Genomic DNA, 19,888 nt, shown 5'->3' with positions numbered 1-19,888 from the left:
CATGCCCTAACCGGCTCGGGCAGGTAATGTACACCTGTAAATGGAAATTCCCCAGCTCTCCCAAAGTTGCACACGAAGTTGCGGATTTGAGAACACGAAAAATACCTTTGTTATTACTCAGTACACCAGAAACGAATTCCTCCAGGTACACGCAAATGTATGTACGTTACACAAAATTAATTTTAACATATCGCCCACGTACATAGTTCCCCGCGGGGTCGACCAAAACAAGCAATTTTCTTTGTTGGTAAAAAAACGATAAAAATAAAACTAATATTTTTATACGGTCATGTGTAGAAATAGGGTAATGAAATCGTAAAGTATAATGCAAATAATCTGAGGTAAACATGTTCATTATTGGCGATCAGGCCGATCTCTTTTGCTTCTTTTTATTGTTTAGGAATCTATTTACTTAGGTAGTGTCTTTATGTAATGTACCTAACTCTATGTAACTACAAGACCCCTAGTCCGTTACACTGCGCTGCGTTGCGTCGCGACGACCATGCGCCGTGGGACAAGTCATAAAATATATACGGAAAACGACGCTGCGACTACGCAAGGCAGTGGACAAGTGGAGCCGGGATCTTAAGCTTTTCTTTAGAGCTTATACAGGTAACTTATTATAACGTTATCTGTAAACTAAATTAGTCATGCTTTTACTAGCATGTGCACCCACCTAAAAAAACCCTGTTGTTTGTACATCCAGAAGAATCTTACACAAATAAGCTCACATTCAAAGCCAACTAATTAACAAAGGAACTAAGGTAAATCTTGTAACTACTTAGTTCTTAGGTACAATAATAAGCATAATAATTATGTTGCTTCAAAAGGTTACTTCTACCAATTTTTTTTATACATTCTATAACTATAGTGAAAGTGGTCAATCCGAATCCGAAGTTTAAAGATAATCGGTAAACCTATTGTAGTGTCGACTGTCGACAATGATTGACAAAGCATTGTGTACAAATGCGTATTATTGCTCTTTCAAAATATCTAGGTACTTACTTGAGCAGTGAAAAAGCGTTATAAAGACTTCAAAGCAGATTGAGAGATTTACGATTTTACAAAAATAACATCGAAAGTGACTAATATTTCCTAAACAGGGGAAATAAACGGAATAGTTGGCTGGGATTCAAACGGAAGCCACTGGGATTGTTGGGGAGCTTGCTGGATATATCATCGGTAGGTAGTGGGTTCAAGGGGACATTGGTTGATCGCTTTAAACATCTCTAATTACTGACACATACTTATTATGGACATGGTATTAAGGAAAAAGGCGAAAGAAACAAAGAAATTGTTTAGTTCAGAAGATTATCTCGTTAGTCGATTCACAGCATTCTCTCGACTGTCGCTGTCGCAAACGTCTCGGTTTGATTTGATTCCCCGCATTGGGTTTGATTCCCCGGTGGCGTAATACAGACTTGGAACTTTTTCAGTTTGATGAAAATTCTTAAAAGTGGAAATGAGTTTAAAATAATCGCTCCCATTACACGATTCATGATTGTCCTGTTACATACAACTAGAAAATAAAACAAGAAAAAGTAACGAAAATCTGTCCTTTTATTCTCATTAACTATTACGATAATTTATAAATATTTACAATGTACAAAAGTAGTTAAATTACAATTAGGTAGAAGGTACAATTATTATTTACTTACTGGGTATTGGCTATTAAGAGCGTAATTATTTTCACATTATGTGTTACATACAGTCACACATTAAAACAATACATAAGGTACATATCGAGATCCAATCATCACAAAGTATAATGTGAATCAAAGAAAACAGATTACTTAGTAGGTATAGACATTTTGAATCGCACATCGAGTTGATCCATTCTGAGGGTTTAGTACGAGTTTGTTTTACCTTCAACGAGATCGAAACGAGAGCACATTCGGCGCTCTGATTGGTTGGCTCATTCGTGCCGACCAATCAAAGCGTCGAACGCGCTCTCGTTTCGTTTTCGTTCTACATAAAACAAACTTGTACTAAGGGTCAATCAATTAATACCTAGATTTTCTATAAATAATATTAAGTATTAGTTTTTGTTATAATCTGGAAGATCTTTAATAAGAATTATGATGGTAGGTATAGATTCGTTAAATGTGACGCTATTACTACTAACAAATAACAACCGAAACTAACGCGGACGAAACCGCTGACAGAAGCAAGTATACAGTTCTACAGTATTTCTGCAAAAAATAATTATTAAAAGTGGTTATTATAGTTTCTGCTGTAAGTAAGTAAATTAGTATTTTAGCTATACAGTGATGCCATCGCGGCTACAGCACATTTGTGACTCAAAGAAATATGACAGTGCTGTCCATCACTTTATGACATCTTACAAATTAGGTTACAGCGTCCTGTTTCACAAGCATTTTTCTGACTAAATGTTGCTGTTAATCCAATAGGAATGTTTCCTCAATCAAAAATAAATTGTTTCCACTTATACGAATGAATCTTTAAGCGCCCATCATTAATTACTTTTTTCATTAAAGTACCATAAGCGCACGACGAGTCGCGCAACCATAGTTACGTCAGAATATGAGGTTTTATACATATGTGGTATACAAATGGGTATCAAGTACAATACCACGCACATAACTGACAACATTTGATTGGTTGCAGAAACCTCGCCGTACAACTATAGTTTCCTAACAAAATTACAATCTTGAGTACAAAAAATCATATAAAATTACCATTTCGGACATTGCAATAGTATTGAATAATCAGCTGGAAACAACCATAGCTAGTAGTAGATAGATCATTAATTGAATGAAGACACTATCATAAAATATTTAGACAATTATTTTAATGGAAGAAACCTTATTTTTAGGACATAGGACAAAGAAAACTACACATTTGAGGAGACTTTGTAATGGAGTGACCATTATTATTATTTATTTTTATAAAGCTATACATTTCACTGCGAGAATATGGTCATATTTCGAAGGTAAAAATGAATTATAAGAATCAGGATATTGCTGAACATAGGAAACTGAGAAAAGAAAAAGGAATTTAGGAAATTGCCTCAATTTTTTTACTGTGGTAATTAACTGTTTTGTTAAAGACATGTGTGTTTTAGCAATCGTGACAACAGATAGACCGTGAATTTGTTCAAGTATTAATAATATCCCGAAAAGTATTGTAAAAAAAATCAATTGTGTGTGTGTGTGTGGCATGACTGTATTGAAAATCATTGGAAAATATTATGATCAAACTAAAAGGCATTTACAAATATGTATTTTAAAATGTGTATCAACTATTCTGTTTGATCTAATAATAATCTGAAGCTTTCTATTTCTGGTGTAGGGTCATAAAACATTTGACCATAAGGATGGTTATACCAAAAAGATTGGTTTAATATAGACATTCGATTGGAAACAGGGATCTATACGGTAGAATCCCGAATAACTAGAGCACCTCCCACTTAAGTTTTTAAACATACATTTACATACAATTTGGTTTTTAAAAAGTTAAGAAATATATTACAAAATTGTATTACAACTATTTCTTGCATACATCGATTGATAAGCCTGATTTAGGAATCCTTGTTAGCCGCATTAGGGTATAAACTGCAAAGGTACAATAATAAAATTGGTACTGTTGAGTTAAGCGACCGAGACAAAGAGACAAAGCCTGCTCCTTATAGTACAGTCGCCAGTCTACTTCAACATCAATCTAGTTTAGTACAAAAAGTATGAAAAGATATTGTTACTTGGACATAAACATTGACTAGAGCCATTTGTCCTGAGGTTTGTGAACACTACTCGACATTACATAGCAACTGAGGTCCCTGTCTCGATCGCTCACATCCAGGTATTTCATAGTTCCCATATATGTCTCCATGTAGGTCATCACAACTGCAACTACAACTACCAACAACAATGTATTATTCCATGGTAAATTATGCGTTAACTAAGTATATTAAGTAAAACATTACGCCTAAGTTATATTACATTAACAATTAAATAATTTTTCAGTCTTTTATTTCAGCACATTGCTAGACATTTTTATTCCATAGTATTTACAGTACATTTTAGAGGTCACCTTTTCAGTTTTGTTATAAGTAAATATTCTCCATAACGTGTATTTGATCATTAAATAAGAACATTTCTAAATATATAAATAACACAACGTTTTTGACTAACTGCTAATATTTCGGTTTATTACAAGGCCTCATTTATTGATTGGTGTTAGTGATCGTTCATGTCGAATGTTTGTGTTACCAAAATAAATATATTTTGTTTGCGCAAGTACTAGACAGATTTTAGCGCATGACTTTAATTATTTCCGAAGATATACTTCTTCTATCTATTTTTAAGAAGATAGACTTCTCATATATTAATTATTATGTAGTTTGAGATATTTGATGGAACTCATTTTCGACTTCTAGAAACACAAACATTCGATTTAGATAGTCACTGACACAATCAAAAAATAATGTATAACTATTTTATTGCTGTTGTACTATCACACCAACGTTTGTTGCAAAACGTATATCTTTATAGACCCTTTGTAGTAACATCACACGCGCATGTTGTATGTCGCGCTCTTGTAACGTGAAATATTAACGTTTCAACGGTAACAATATTCTGAAGTTAAAATCTTTTCTCAAGTCATTCAACTAGAATAATAAACTTCTGCTGTGATAGCATTGCTAGCAGGACATCTATATATTTGTATTAAGTTCATAACTTTGTCCCATGTAAGACCCGTGCCGATATAAAATACTAATAAATACTAACAAAGCAGTACAAATCTACTCTAATATTTATAATTTATAATAAGTAATTCAATTTTATTTGACGTAATTTGGTCCTAAGTTATTTGTATGCCACTAATCGCTTCTAGGCGCTACACAGCTCAGGAAGATACATGGTACACACCTAGACTTTAGCTCGGTTACTCTTATATTTACAAATTAAAAAATTAAGCGTTTTTTTTATAAATATTTAGCAAAAAGGGATATGAAAAATCGTATTTCATAGCAGTCTTAGAAATATATTAGTCTTACGATACAAGGTCGTATCCGATTTTGCCTGTATCGAATATAAAACGAGCCAAGTAGCGCCTCAACTCAGCAGCAAGGGTAATGCTGTCGTGGAATCAGTACCTAGCACTAGCAGTCAGTATCACAGTGGCTCACACAGCCGGGATGTTGTACAGCGCCGTCAGTCGCTCGATGAACTCGTTCTCCGCGCTCTCCCCGTGCAAGTCAGGTCGCATGTCGGACCGCAAGTCGGACCGCAGCTCAGACCTTACGTCGCGGTCGAGCGGGCGCAGGTCGGAGAGGGGTGCCTGCGAGGCGGGCTTCTCGATGTGCGTGTACACGTGCATCTTGCCGTCCGTGTTGGCGGCGCGGTAGGGGGCGGGGTCGTGGCCGGGCGCGGGGTCGTGGCTGGGGTCGGCCACGTTGGCCCGGTACATGGGGCGCAGGATGGCGAACTCCCTCTCCTGCTCGTGTTCCTGCTTGAGGCCGGGCCCCTGCTTGGCGTAGGCGGGGTCCTGTTCCTGCTTGTACCCCGGCGGCCCCCCCTTGGCGCTGTACTTGGCGTAGTGTCCCCCCTGCCTGGTGTCGCAGAGCTCGACGTTGTTGGTGTAGCTGTCGTCCAGCTGGTCTATGGTCACGTTGGGCGCGCCCTTCTTGGCGCTTTGGTTCTTTTTACTGGGTTTAGGTTTCTTCTCGGCGGTCTTGAGAATGTTGGAGGACTTGGCGGTGGAGGCGAGGGCGATCTTTTTAATGTTTTTGGAGACTTCAAGTTTGATGTCTTCTTCGGCGTGTTCGTCTTGTTTGGCGGGGCGAGGCTTGTCAGGCGGGCGCTTGTCATGCGTGGCGAGATGCCTGCGCAGGTCCCCGCGGACCCGGAATGCCTTTCCGCAGGTGGTGCACTGGTGGGGGCGGTCCCCGGTGTGGGTGCGCATGTGGCTGAGCCTGTAGGAGGAGGCGCGGAAGGTCTTGTTGCAGTAGTCGCACGGGTAGTTCCGCTCGCCCGTGTGGATGCGCCGGTGCACGTTCAGCGAGTACTTGCGGGCAAAATCTTTACCGCAGAACTCACATTTGAATGATTTCTGTAACAAATTATCTGACTTTAATAACTAGCTTAATCCTTTAAATACTACTTTAGAGGATGCCTTACTAATTTCGAGTTACACCGGAGTTCTTGATCACATAACGACATCATCTGTAAGAACTTACTGCCAACTGATTCACAAATCGGCTCCCTGTGCCGCTCAAAATTAGTCGACCATCGTCTCAACAGTATACACGAATAAGCTAAGCAAACAATACTTAATTTCACTGTATAGTTTCGGAAAGTACAAGTGTAATCAAGCTGTGACAGTGTCCTGACCTGGTCGGAATGTATGGAGACCTTGTGGTACTTGAGATCGCTCCACTGTCGGAAGTCGCGGCCGCATATCTCGCACTTGTACGGACGGTCGCCGTTGTGGACACGTTTGTGTATCTAGAACAAGCAATCAGAATCATGATAATACTCGGAATACTCGGCATATTTAATATAGAAGAAGAAAAAAATGGCGAAAAGTGAGTGTACATTGTATAACGGCATTACGTGCCGTAATAATCTACCTACCCCTTCGGGGATAAAAGGCGTGACGTTGCGTATTTTATATAGCACAAGCTTGCACATAAATTGGATACGAGCAGTTCAAGCTTAGTAGACATTATAAATGGTAGAAAACGTGCTGATGAAAGAAAATGAAGATTTTACCTTGAGTGCTCCCATGGTATAGAATCCCTTCCCGCACTCGCGGCAGACATGTTGCTTCCCGCTGTGAGAGAGCACGTGGTACAGCAAACTGTTCCTGTGCTGGAACACTCGCTGGCACTGCTGGCACTCGAACGTCTTCTGCTTCTTCTTGGGGTCGGGCTCCGCCTTGTCCTCGGCGGGGGGCGGCGGGCCAGGCCCCGGCGGCTCGGGCTCCGCCGCGTCACTCGCGGGCCCCTCGCCCGTCCCCGCCATTATATTGTTCGGGAAGTTTGGACTCGCTACTTCCGATTCTAAGATCCTTCGGAGTATTTCGTCTGGTGGAAAAAATCATAATAATTATAGATACATACACATAAGGTAGCCGAAGCGCAACTGTTTTGAAGCGCACCTCTCCAAGCGCACCTATTTTATTCCTCGAAGCGCACCCGTTAGTTGCGCTTCAAGGAACTATTAAAAATATTAATTTTTATTTCCTCGAAGCGCACCTATGTTTTATTTTCAACTAGAGAGGGGATGCTAACTGAAACTATCGATAATAAGATATCGATAATAATCTGATACACGTAGCGCTATCTATGAGCAAATAAGGTTAAACCTTTAAAAATAGTATCTTGTCGATGTATGACATCGCAAAATGATTTTTTCCGCTTGAAACCGCCAATCAATAACTTTTATTAGTTATTTTATACAATATTCAAGAACTCTGTGCTCGTCGACCATAGATTGTTATTTTTTTACCCGACTGCGCCAGAAAGAGTGTATTTCATATTTTAATTCCCTGGTCAAGTAAATTGTTCAATTTTCTTTTATAAAGCTCGGGAAGAGGGTCCAAGGTAGACATGGATTCTTCATGAATATCATCCACCAGTTCCCGCACAAAATGGCTACGGCTTGTCTGTCTGTCTATTTGTCTGTGTGTGTATGTGTGTGCGTGCGCGCATATGTATACACTGCTCCCGCGACACGCGCATCTATTGTCACAAATTAAAAAGTGTACGTATTATACTAATACTTTCGGTTGAGGTCTTTGTCCACTTATTAGGATCATTATTAAAAAAAAATAACAATCTATGGTCGACGAGTACAGAGTTCTTGAATATTAAGTTTTTTATTTTTTAAATTTCCTTTTTTCTCTTATTTTCTTTTAGTTTTATTATTTTTATATTTTGATATATCTAGTGTCACTCTCACAGTAATACAAATCAAACGATTCCTATTAAGCTGAAATCCATTGAGTCGTTCAGGCTATAAAGTGAACAATATTCGAATTTGGCGCCAAAAATCCGCTACTTTGTATTTTTTTTTTTTTGTATTTGGATATATCTAGTGTCACTCTCACAGTAAATACGAATCAAACGACCCCTATCAAGCTGAAATCCATCGAGTCGTTCAGGCTAGAGAGTGAGCAATATTCGAATTTGGCGCCAAAAATCCGCCATTTTGTTTTTTTTTTTTATTTTCATATATCCAGTGTCACTCTCACAGTAAATACGAATCTAACGAGACCTCTTAGGTAGGTCTTAGGACCGTTTAGGCAGCAGACCGTGCCAAACAATTATACATACATACATACTCTCGAAAAACACAACTCTCTTTCTGGCGCAGTCGGGTAATTTTTTTTTTTAATATCTATACTAATATTATAAAGCTGAAGAGTTTGTTTGTTTGATTGTTTGTTTGTTTGTTTGTTTGTTTGTTTGAACGCGCTAATCTCCGGAACTACTGGTCCGATTTGAATAATTCTTTTTGTGTTGGGTAGCGCATTTATCGAGGAAGGTTATAGGCTATAAAACATCACGCTACTATTAATAGGAACCGAGCAGAGCGGGTGAAACCGCGCGGAAGCAGCTAGTATAAAATAACAACCTATGGTCGACGAGCACAGAGCTCTTGAATATTGTATAAAATAACTAATAAAAGTCGTTGATTGGCGGTTTCAAGCGGAACAATTCATTTTGCGATGTCATACATCGACAAGATACTATTTTTAAAGGTTTAAGCTTATTTGCTCATAGTTAGCGCTACGTATATCAGATTATCGATATCTTATTATCGATAGTTTCAGTTAGCATCCCCTCTCTAGTCGAAAATAAAACATAGGTGCGCTTCGAGGAAATAAAAATTAATATTTTTAATAGTTCCTTGAAGCGCAACTAACGGGTGCGCTTCGAGGAATAAAATAGGTGCGCTTGGAGAGGTGCGCTTCAAAACAGTTGCGCTTCGAGGAATACCTCTTTTATTTTGTCTGCGAGGTATTTTCCTGAGGGCTTAGTACTGTACTAAGGGTACCATAATAGACAAACCTCGATTCGATTTGGTGACTTAAAAAAAAATCCACTTAAAATTGCAACCTTTCGATCATTGACATTCTTTGTTAGATTCACGAAATAATAAGCTGACTTGCACAAGTTTTAATTTTGTACTTTGTGCATAAAGTATAAAAGATAATTTTACCATGTGACTGAAATAAAAACAATCGTTTAAAAGGTTTACCTTTGATCATCTTAACATTCTGCGTGTCCTGTGGAGCGGTGGTACAAGTAGTGCAGCAGTTGGCGGCCGGGCCCCCGCCGCCGGGCCCCCCGCCGCCGGGGCCCGCCTGGCTCGTCGCCGGGGGACCCGAACTAGAGCCCGTCCCGTTTGTATTGCGGCCGTACCTAGTCAGAATAATTATTTATGATAAATCAATTATTATTGCTTTCATTAAAAAGCACAGAGGCGTGAAGCCACGAGACATTTAAAGAGAAGAGCTAAAAGTTAGATTGTTTAGTGTGGTTGAACACTTTTCTCCAGAACCACTCGAGCTAGAAAATCTTACGGTGTTAGATAGTCCATTAATTGAAGAAGGCTATATAGGCTATAAACCATCGCGCTACGAATTACAGAAGCCGAGTAGCAAGTGACATCGCGCTGGAGTAAGTAGTCTTACTAATATTATAAATACGAAAGTTGATGAGTTCGTGTGTTAGTTTGTTACTCAATCACGTCAAAACGGTTGAATGGATTGTGGGATGAAATTTGCAACAAGGATAAGTTATGATCTAATACACAACACATAGGGCACCTTTTTACAACACGGAAACGCGGGTGAAACCGTCGACAAAAGCTTGTATAGTCCAAAATGTACTGACCAGTGCCTGGCGTTGTCCTGGTGCGCGTACCCGTTCTCGATGGTGAGGTGCGGCAGGAGTGGGTGGTCGTAGTGCTCGGCCTGCTCCTCCACCGACACGTGGATGCCCTCCATCAGGTCCTCCGGCTCGCTGAACTCGCCCATGTCCTCCAGCTGGGGAGCAAACGTTGAGGGATTGGGTTTATTATCCTAAAGAGTAGATAAGAGATTTATTAAAAGCTACCATTATCATCTGGAAAACGTCCACTGCTGAAGAAAAGTCTGCCCCTAAAATAAGTGCTTATAAATCCTTAAAATAACTTTTTTTTATTATCTTTTATGTTAGTAAAAACTTTAAATTTTGCAAAAAAAAAAACTATTGAAGAGCGGAATCTCCTAACACAAGCACATCTTGCTTAAAAGGAGTCTCTAAACACGATCACCCAATGTATAAAAAATCGCAACAATAAAGGATATTTTCATTTAATTTTCTCCTCCACTTACCTTCATATTAGAATGTGCCTCCTTAATATGCGCCTCGCATTGCTTCTGTTTTCTAAACGCCTTGTTGCACTTCCCACAAGTATACAGATCCAGTTTGTCCAAGGTTTCGTACAAATCTGCTTTCTCGACTTCCTGTACCACGCTCGGCTGATCCTTGTCCATGCTTGCCATAGAATATTGCACCTTATTGTTGCTGTACGTGAACGTCTTATCGCTTGTCGTGTAAAGCACTTGTTTGTCCATAGGCTGGTACATGGTTTTTGGTATGGAATTCTCTAGAGACAGTTCTACTATGGAGTCGGGGATTGTGGTCACGTTGTCCACGATGCACGAGTTTGTTATCTGCGGGAAAAGGCACGAGTTTGATAATGTGGTTCTTCAGATGTTTGAATAAAGATGACTATTTGGATAAAGTCCAACCTTAATTCTTATACTTAAAGTTTAGACTGCAATATTATATTTTAGCTAAAATCATTTTACGACACAGGATTTACAGCCCTTCTTAAAATTCAAATAATGAGTAAAAATGAATTTTTTTAACCAGTTGACGCAAATTCTGATAATGACAAAAACAAAGAATTTCCGCCTTATTACTTCATTGTAAAGTCCAAAATCTATCAATAAAAAATAAATAAAATTATCTAGACGAGCCATTGTTTATCTGTTTTCTCTGATAAGAAACATCAAAATAAACTCAGAGGTATGTCTTTAAATGTTTAAAAAACAGGATTCTTTTATTTCTACCTTATCAATTCCTAGATCAGGTACTGGGTTCTCAATGATGATGTGAGGTTCGTAGTGCTGCTTCAGATGCTGGTAGAACTTCAACTGCTCGTCGCCGTAGAACTCGCCGCACAGCTGGCAGATAAACATCGGACGGACCTGTACGTACAGAGAGTAATCCATTTATAATGGGGAAACCAGAATGACAACGACATTTACGAGTTCACTTTAGGAAATTACTGCCACAATTAAAATTACATCTTATTTCACATGGCATAAAGTAGAAAATCATTCATCACACCCTTACTAGTTATGCGTAACAAACCAAACTACACCTTATAGCATACTACAAAGAGTTCGAAATGACTGTCAGCTTACCTCATGTGTAATATGATGAGTTTCCTCCGGGATGTGGTCCTGTGGCACGAAGGTGTCGGGCAGTATCTCCTGCTCCTGGCTGTGGTCGGCGCAACTGATGCGGCCTTCCACGTCCGTGCAGCTGATCACCACCAGATCCTGATAAGTTCATTGTGTTATATTCACAGGGAATAGGCTGAACTCCACATGGGATATAAAAGATAGCTACAGTGATTGAACAAAAACCACTTACTACGTTTGCACTATCTGGTGACCTAAAATACTGTAGAATGAGTTATAGTTGCATGCACACTTCTAATTATCAGGTTATCATAACAGGGATTAAAAGATAGGACGTAATCGTATCATCTGTATAATTCTCGCCTAGCGGTAAGTGGTAATGTGACCAACGAAACATGCCTGCCTATAAGGACCCCAAAGTCATAGTTTTCGACTGCTGCGACCCCATTGCTCAGATTGGGATACAATTCCAGGTCTTAGGTAAGTTTTAGATAATAATTCATACTTAATTATGAATAGTTATCCACTGACCTGCTGTGGTGTACAGTTGCCATTATTTTTCTTCAGTTTCCTGGAAATTCTCTTTTTGTGTGGAAGACTTTTCTTGCTCTGGTGTTTGTGATGGCCAGGTGATGCGCCCGCGCCCAGCTCTAACACCGGCCCGTCGGAATCTATCATCGATGAATCATCCTGTTGGAGGAGGAGAATAACACAACATTTAAATTATTGGTCTCTTTTAAAGATATCAAAGCATCTTATATTTGTGTAAATAAGGTACTGTAAGACGGAGTGAATAGAATTCAAAGAGTGAATAGATACAGAAATGGGGTGAATCGATGTTAGACCTTATCCCCAACATTTATTTACCCCTCTTCTGTATCTGTTCACCCCTCAAATTCTATTCACTCCATTTTATTTTTACGTGAAGTTCATAAACAATAGGATGTAGGGTTTCTTACTTTAAGTGATGATTTGGCCTTATTATTGAACCAGTCATTCTCCTGGCACCGCTTCATGTCCTGCAGAGGTGGCAGTGGAGGCAACTGAGCAACGTCCACTACCATTGAGTCTGGAGAGTGATCCTGAAACAATGTACTTTAATTTGTTACTATGGTAAATACAATTACAAAAAAAAAAAACAAATTATTTTTCATATAATAATGAGATACCACACTGCACTGTTTATACAAATAACAATCCTTAGTATAATAAACTGGCTGATGCCCGCGGCTACGCTCCCGTGGATAACGGACTTTATGAAAAGTCCCTTCAAAATCAGTCTTGCCATTTCAGAGATTAGCGAAAACAAACAAACAGACAAAAATAGATAAAAGTATTATTTTCTAGTGACTATAACTTTCATATTTCAAGAACACAGCGAATTATAATGATATTTAAAACTACAAATATATAAAATTCTGCTTAAACCCATAGAACACCATGAGGGACATAAAATTATGGGCAACAATAGCAAAGGATTTACCTTCACACAACAGTCATCTGTTGGCAGTCAACGACTCAAGTAACTATCTCTTATGTAAATGTTTACTAAAAGAGTACTTAGTACAGGTATTAATAGTGTATAATAATGTCTCTCTCACCATTGGTTGACCATGGAACAGCCTCATAGAGTTATCAAGCATGATAGATGTGTCCACATCGCCTCTCACTGTTTGCACCTGCAAGTAAAAAGAAAATATGTTTTATTAACTGTTGCCTGCCTCTTCTCGACTAATGATTGTTTGTTTTTTCTAAAATAAAATATTACTAAGTAACCAAAGTTACTACTTAGTACATCAGCTACCTAAAATAAAAGTCCTGTTAAAATCAGTCCAGCCATTTCTGAGATTAGCCAGAACAACCTGACAGACAAAAATATTTTTTTATATTATTTTGATGTATGTAACAAATTATGTATGTGTATTCATATGTATGTAGTAAAAAGCTGATATTACAAACAGACACTCCAATTTTATTTATTTGTGTAGTTATGTGTACTAGCTTTCAATTTCCAGCTTTGCTTGTGTAGTCAAAACTATAATAAGAAGTTGTACACATTCCTTACCCACTTTTTCACCGGTTTGTGAAAACCATTACTAGATCTGTCTAATTACATAGTCATACACAGAGAAAGAAGGGACTAAGAAGTAACCAAGCATCAAGTATAATTATGTTATTTACCTTATGGTGTAATTGTGGTGGCCCCTTAGATTGTTGGGCCTGGAAATGTGCCATGAGGGCAGCCAACCGCCCAATCCTGCCGTCTGGATCCACCAGCTCCTCACTCCACTGACCATCTCCAACTTGATCAGCCAGAGTAACCTGCCTACTGTGTAAACAAGTACCAACATCAAATAAACTTAGTTATAACTTGGCAGTGATGTTTCAGTACTCATTTTTTCACAAGAAATGATATCGTCTAGAGCTATAAACAATACTGGATGTCTATACTAGCAAATAGTCAAGATTGCTTCAAACTTGACTTCTCATTGGTTTTATTGTCTGTACTTTGTTTATATGTATCCTATTAATACCTTACAATCCTTCTATGGATTATAGTAAGGTGGTAAATGAATTACCTGCAGAGTGAAGAGGAGTAGGATTGAGACTGCAAGATGGACACCCTACTGCCACCGTCATCCTGCACCAATGCCAGTGCCAAAGCATTGCTATCCACATGCACTCCCTGCAAAACAAGAATTTTTATTAGTCTCAATCTGACGAGGAGCCAGACAACCCCAACACAAGTGTTAATTACCACTTACTGGGGCTGTTTTGATCATTTTTGTTATATAAATGTAAATAGACTAAATAAAGATTTTTTAAAAAAAACATCAGTTGATACACACCACACTAAAATTTAATACATATTTCAAACCATAAAGCAAAAAAAAATACACAACTTCTGTTTATAGTAACTACGTAAATAGGTCAGAGTTTAGATACAGTTCAATAAACGCGATTACAATTTTATTGTTTCCAATTTAAGACTCAAAAGTCAACAACTAAACAATATCTAAGGGAATTTGTAAGTGCATAATACATCAAATTATAATGTACGTACCTCATCAGCTGGGTGGGAATTTATATAATGCGTGACGGCTTCATCCATCGCAACAAATTTTCTATTTCTACGTTAAATATAATAAATGTTCACAAAAGAATCTTGTATTCATCTTTCGTTTACAAAAATCTTGGTTAGGTTATTTGACAGCTGTATTGCTTACGCTCAAGGTCACTAATTATTTATCTAGTTTTATTTATAATTATAATATAACTATTCTATAGAATTTTAGTGCGACATATCAAAAACATATTAAACAACTATTCATTGTCCACAGTGCCCTACCCTAGGAGGCTAGAAAGAATTTAGATCATAGACTATACAATATATACACTATACAATATATACTGAGATAGATGCGCATCTCTGCTCGCAGTATAATTTACGACTAAAACGTCCTGAAGATGGCGCTGTTCACAAATGTTTAGTACCCCCTGTATGCACTAGATGGCGTACCCTGTAGTACCGTTTTCATACTTAATTATTAATCATTTTCATTAAAAACAAAACAAATTGACCTTGCTCAAAATTTGTTTGCATTAGGAGCACAGTTAGATCAATTTGTTTTGTTTACTATTGTTATAGGGTTACTACTTCAAAATAAAACAACTTATATTAAATATCATTTTTTATTCTTTTTATGTTTTTCAAAATAATTGAAAGCTTTTAATTTTATATGGTCATCTTTATCAAAATTTGTAATTTTACCATTTAAAATTCTATTTACATTAGTGCACCAACTATGGATAATTAATTTAATCGAAAGATCATTAATGAACTCAATCAACTGCGATTTGTGTAAATCACAAGTAATCATATTATAGTCACATGCACAATTTAACAAGAATTTCATTTTGTCTTTTAAACGAAGTGATTCGGGTGATATACGTAAGCATGCAACGATCAAATAATATATTTCATTCATTAGTTCATTGAATTTTTTATTCGGATAAAATAAAGATTTCTTTGTATAATCAATTTCATAATTAAATGATTGTTTATTAATCGTAGAGCTACAAAAATCACGCATGCATATTTCACAATTTCTAAAAACTTTGATTTTACATTTTTTTATGATATATCCAGTTACATATTTTTTTGATTCATCATGCACTACATTGTTAACATTACTTTTTATGTTACCCATCACCGTTATCAAAGAATCAACTTCACATGCAAAATCATCATTCGAGGAAGTACATGCAGGTGTATTTATTAAATGATTTAGTGATTGAAATAAATAATTATTATCTTTTTCACAATTAGCATTAAGAGAATGTGGTGAATTAAAATTGTTAATAATCAACGTCTTATAGGCATTTATGAATTGATTACATGATGGATTGGTATTTCTAATTCCATTACTTCTAATACTACTGAAAAAATTTTCTAATGGATCCTGATTAAAATTTCTTGTTAATAAACTATTTACATTGTGATTAGTATTCAAATCAACCCACATTTCTTTAAAAGTTTTAATATTATTAATCCAATTCTTGATTGAGGGAATCGATTCAAATTTAACTACATTACCTTGATTATTATGAGTAATTGATTGAAATTTGATTGATTCTAATACAGGCAGTAAATTATTCCATAGTTGGATGTGCGGTGAATTAGTTTTAAAACACGATTTATATTTTTTTGTCGAAATTTGATAAGAATGACCATTAAATGAATCAAATAATTGATCAAAAATCAATAAAAAATCAGCTGTTTGTTGGCATTCCGAAGGAAGTATCTCATGTTCTGAAACAAAAGAATTTACAATGAATAAATTGCACAATTGGCAATCCAGCAACAGCTGAATTAATTGTTATAATTGAGGAACTAGTTGATGTTTACTTACTAGCTAAAAATCGGAGTGCTGCAGACACTCTCTGGCTAAAAACTTGTGCAGCATGTTTTACTTTCATCTTCGGAATTTTACTTTCAATTACATGGCTTTCTGTAATTTTGTTTACCAATCTTATCTCATCATCCCCTGTATCTACATTTAAAAGCATACGCAAATGTTCCCATTTTGCCCACTTGACCTCACCATTTTGTAAGAATTTGGCATCTTTTTTTAATAAATTATTCCTTATGCCTTTTAATAGGTGAGGCGTGTCAAATAAAGGATAAACCTTTATGTTCTCTACTTCAAAAGCGCCAGAATTGTACTCCTCCCCGGCTCTTAAATATTTTTCGCGGGTCTCTGCTTGCAGCATCTTTATAACTCTTGTGTTGGTAGTAGCTTGGTCACATATTGTTGCTACTACCGTTAAGCCAATTTCTGTGAGCTGCAATATACATTGTTTTATTAATTTTTTTAAGTCTGGCGCTTTTGTTGAGCCTGTACAAAATGTGTAGCAAATGGGTTGTTTGTATTTGCTTTTTATGCTTTTAATCATGAGTACAAGGGCATGGTCAGCCAGAGATTGCCTGCATGTGGGCCCCAGGTCTTCGAAACCAATAATTTTACCTAATTTAATGTTGTATTCCAGACCTGGAGCCAAAGAAACCTCATCAAAGAGCAAATTAACTAATTTGCTCTCATTATTTAAATTTTTGACAGCATTTTTTAAATTAGAAATTATAATATTATTTATGCCTGGCACAATTGTCACTGCACTAAGCATTTTTTGTATTGCTCTTTTTGAGGGCAAAACAAACATGTTTTGTAAAAGCCTATAAGCTTTTGGGCTTTGCTTGTATATAGTTAAGCCCATTATTTTTTCTTTTTCCGAGAATCTTCTGCCTTTTGGTTTTTTTAAACCTTTTATTTGCAGCAATGTAAATAAACGCGAGGTTTCAGGCAACTTTTCAGCAAATTTCAAAAACGACTCCTTCATTGCGATTTGTTTTGCACATTGCATAAGTGTTTTTTGATGTTTATATTTTTTTCTCAGTTTTTCAATACTATTTTTAAGTCGTATTATTGTCCTTTTTGTTGTTATGTCCATTATTTTATTTTTGGTATCTGAAAATAAAAAATATGTATAATAAATAACAGTAATAAAAAAAACACAAACATAATTGTTAGTAAGGATTGGGGAGCTATAAATTGTAAGTATCCGACAAAATCTCCAAAAAGACATAACACAGACATAAAAGTTAAGTTAATAAGAATAAATAACTACCTAATATATATGTGTAATTTAAACTTATTTATACATTTATAGGAAGGATTTGTGGTTTATATAAATTACAAGTTTTGTAGTTAAACTGGATGAAAATGAGTAACTTAAAAATATAATTAAGGTAATTTAGTATAAAAAGAACTTAGAGTTTGTTTATACATAGAATGCCTCGTTGGTCGAGTGGTCGAAAGTGGGACTGCCGGACAAAGGGTCTCGGGTACGAATCTGGGGTCGGACAAAGTATTACTGGGTTTTAGTCGGTTTTTCGAAAATTTCTTAGTAATAGCACGATGTCTGGAATTGTGCCTAGTATATAGCAATAGGTTCACCCCCTATTACATGGGACTTATAACAAAAATGGTGAAAAGTGGGTGAACAATGGCATTACATGCCATAATGTGCACTTCTGCCTAACCCTTCGAGGATAAAAGGCGTGACGTTATAAAAAAAGATTATTTATCATATCTTAATGCTTATGATGCATGTAACTCTACGATTTTCTCGCACTACACTTGAATTTATGTGTATTTATTTACAAATACAAGTATTAAGGAGGATGCCAGAGCTTCTTTGATATCTGGTCCCACTTCCAATAGCTATGTGTGTTATATCATTGGATAGGTAATTTTGAGCTGAATAAAAGTTCAGAGTTATTCTTTATTAAACATTGTAATTTTATCAGTAGCCAAGTAATGCTATTTTTGCGTCATAATTGCATTTGTTATTTATACTATTTATACACGTAGTGTCTCTGAAAGGACTAAGATTTGGAACTTGGTGCCATAGTAACTTTTATTCAGCTTAAAATTACCTATCCAATGATGTAACACACATTAGAAGGTGGGACTAGGATTTGCATCTTCCTTTACAACATACAAACTCAGGTACACACCATCACAGAGATCAAGAACAATAATTTTGGGATCACACAAAGAGTTGTTCAGAGCGGGAATTGAACCCACGAAACAATACTCAGCAATCGGTTGTTCAACAACTGCGTCAACTGTTAAGTCAATTTTAACGAACTCATAACTAAAAAAGCTTTAGTACTTACTCATATATGACATTGATCTCCTTTTTTCTGGTGTACAGTAGATTGGTGCTGGTTCTGCAATGAATAAAACAAAATATTAATAAACAAAATATTAAATCAACGTAAAAAATATACAAAGGACTACCACACACTCAGCTATCTTTTGTTAATTTAATGACACACTATACAATGTGAATAGTAGTTTTGTCGCATTTTGATTTTGAGAGACAGTGTCACAAATGCTGTAATCTATTTTACGCTCTTTTTTTTTTCAAGAAAATATAAATTTAATTTCTCGTAATGTAAAAAAAATATAAAGAATATTTCAATTAAAATTTCAAAATATAAGTTCGCGCTACATTTTACCGTACAAAGAACTATCATTAAAATTGTAAAATATTGACAGAGGTTGATGCATAATTTGGAGTTGAACCTTGATTAGAGGCTGACATAAAAAAATCATAAAAATGGGTTTATAATTGACGACATATTTTCAATCAGTCGCAAAATTTTAGATATATTAAACTACGACTTTATAGGTAAATATATTAGACATTCATTGTTAAAATAAAAAAATAAAAAAAATTAAAGCAATTATGTTTAAACATGTTTTATTTTATTTTAATTATAATGTATATAATAGAATATCTATGTATGTATATAATAGAATATCTATGTATGTATATAATAGAATATCTATACTAATTTACTTCTTGTATGTAGATTTTATCGGTTACATAATTCAAACGATATTTTTGCACGATTGAAATCATCACTATATCTCTAGTGAAACTACAATTCAAACGCCAAACGTCTTCACGACGCACCGAAACGACTATAGTAATAAAACAAATATAATAAACACTAATTTAATAATACTTACCAACATAATCAGATACAACATCTGTCAAATTCGATGGGCCAGGTGTGGGGTCCGAATATATGTCAACTTCTGCGTTCATGGAATGGCCTGAAATTAGAAAAAAAATATCCTGAAACCTTATGACTATTATTGACATATGAGAATGACTGATGCGACATGAGCTCAAGTATCAATTGTGTTTAAACATGTTTTATTTTATTTTAATTATAATTATAATGTATATAATAGAATATCTATGTATGTATATAATAGAATATCTATACTAATTTACTTCTTGTATGTAGATTTTATCGGTTACATAATTCAAACGATATTTTTGCACGATTGAAATCATCACT

General features: G+C 36.1%; 1 protein-coding gene across 1 annotated transcript; it reads right to left on the bottom strand.

The window, feature by feature from the left end:
- Positions 1 to 1,542: 1,542 nt before the first annotated feature.
- LOC118263486 (uncharacterized) lies at positions 1,543 to 14,790 on the bottom strand. The gene is made up of 14 exons (XM_035575515.2): positions 14,513 to 14,790; positions 14,028 to 14,134; positions 13,630 to 13,777; positions 13,050 to 13,127; positions 12,408 to 12,530; positions 11,980 to 12,138; positions 11,449 to 11,586; positions 11,092 to 11,229; positions 10,348 to 10,689; positions 9,866 to 10,017; positions 9,228 to 9,391; positions 6,735 to 7,048; positions 6,354 to 6,467; positions 1,543 to 6,072 (listed from the first exon to the last, which is right to left on the bottom strand). Exons 1-14 carry the CDS (start codon positions 14,558 to 14,560, stop codon positions 5,146 to 5,148), a joined length of 2,952 nt encoding a protein of 983 aa, XP_035431408.2. The 5' UTR covers positions 14,561 to 14,790; the 3' UTR covers positions 1,543 to 5,145.
- Positions 14,791 to 19,888: the final 5,098 nt, after the last annotated feature.

This window comes from Spodoptera frugiperda, chromosome 27, assembly GCF_023101765.2.
Source record: "Spodoptera frugiperda isolate SF20-4 chromosome 27, AGI-APGP_CSIRO_Sfru_2.0, whole genome shotgun sequence".
In the NCBI taxonomy this organism is placed as follows: domain Eukaryota; kingdom Metazoa; phylum Arthropoda; class Insecta; order Lepidoptera; family Noctuidae; genus Spodoptera; species Spodoptera frugiperda.
Note: the sequence above shows the minus strand (reverse complement) of the source record. Positions and strands in the feature narration are given on the sequence as shown.

Coding starts and splice junctions, on each gene's coding strand:
- LOC118263486 (XM_035575515.2), bottom strand. CDS start 14,560: ATGGATGAAGCCGTCACGCATTATATAAATTCCCACCCAGCTGATGAG. Junction 12,531..13,049: donor TGTTCCATGGTCAACCAATG/GTGAGAGAGACA, acceptor ACATTGTTTCAG/GATCACTCTCCAGACTCAAT. Junction 12,139..12,407: donor AGGCCAAATCATCACTTAAA/GTAAGAAACCCT, acceptor CTCCTCCAACAG/GATGATTCATCGATGATAGA.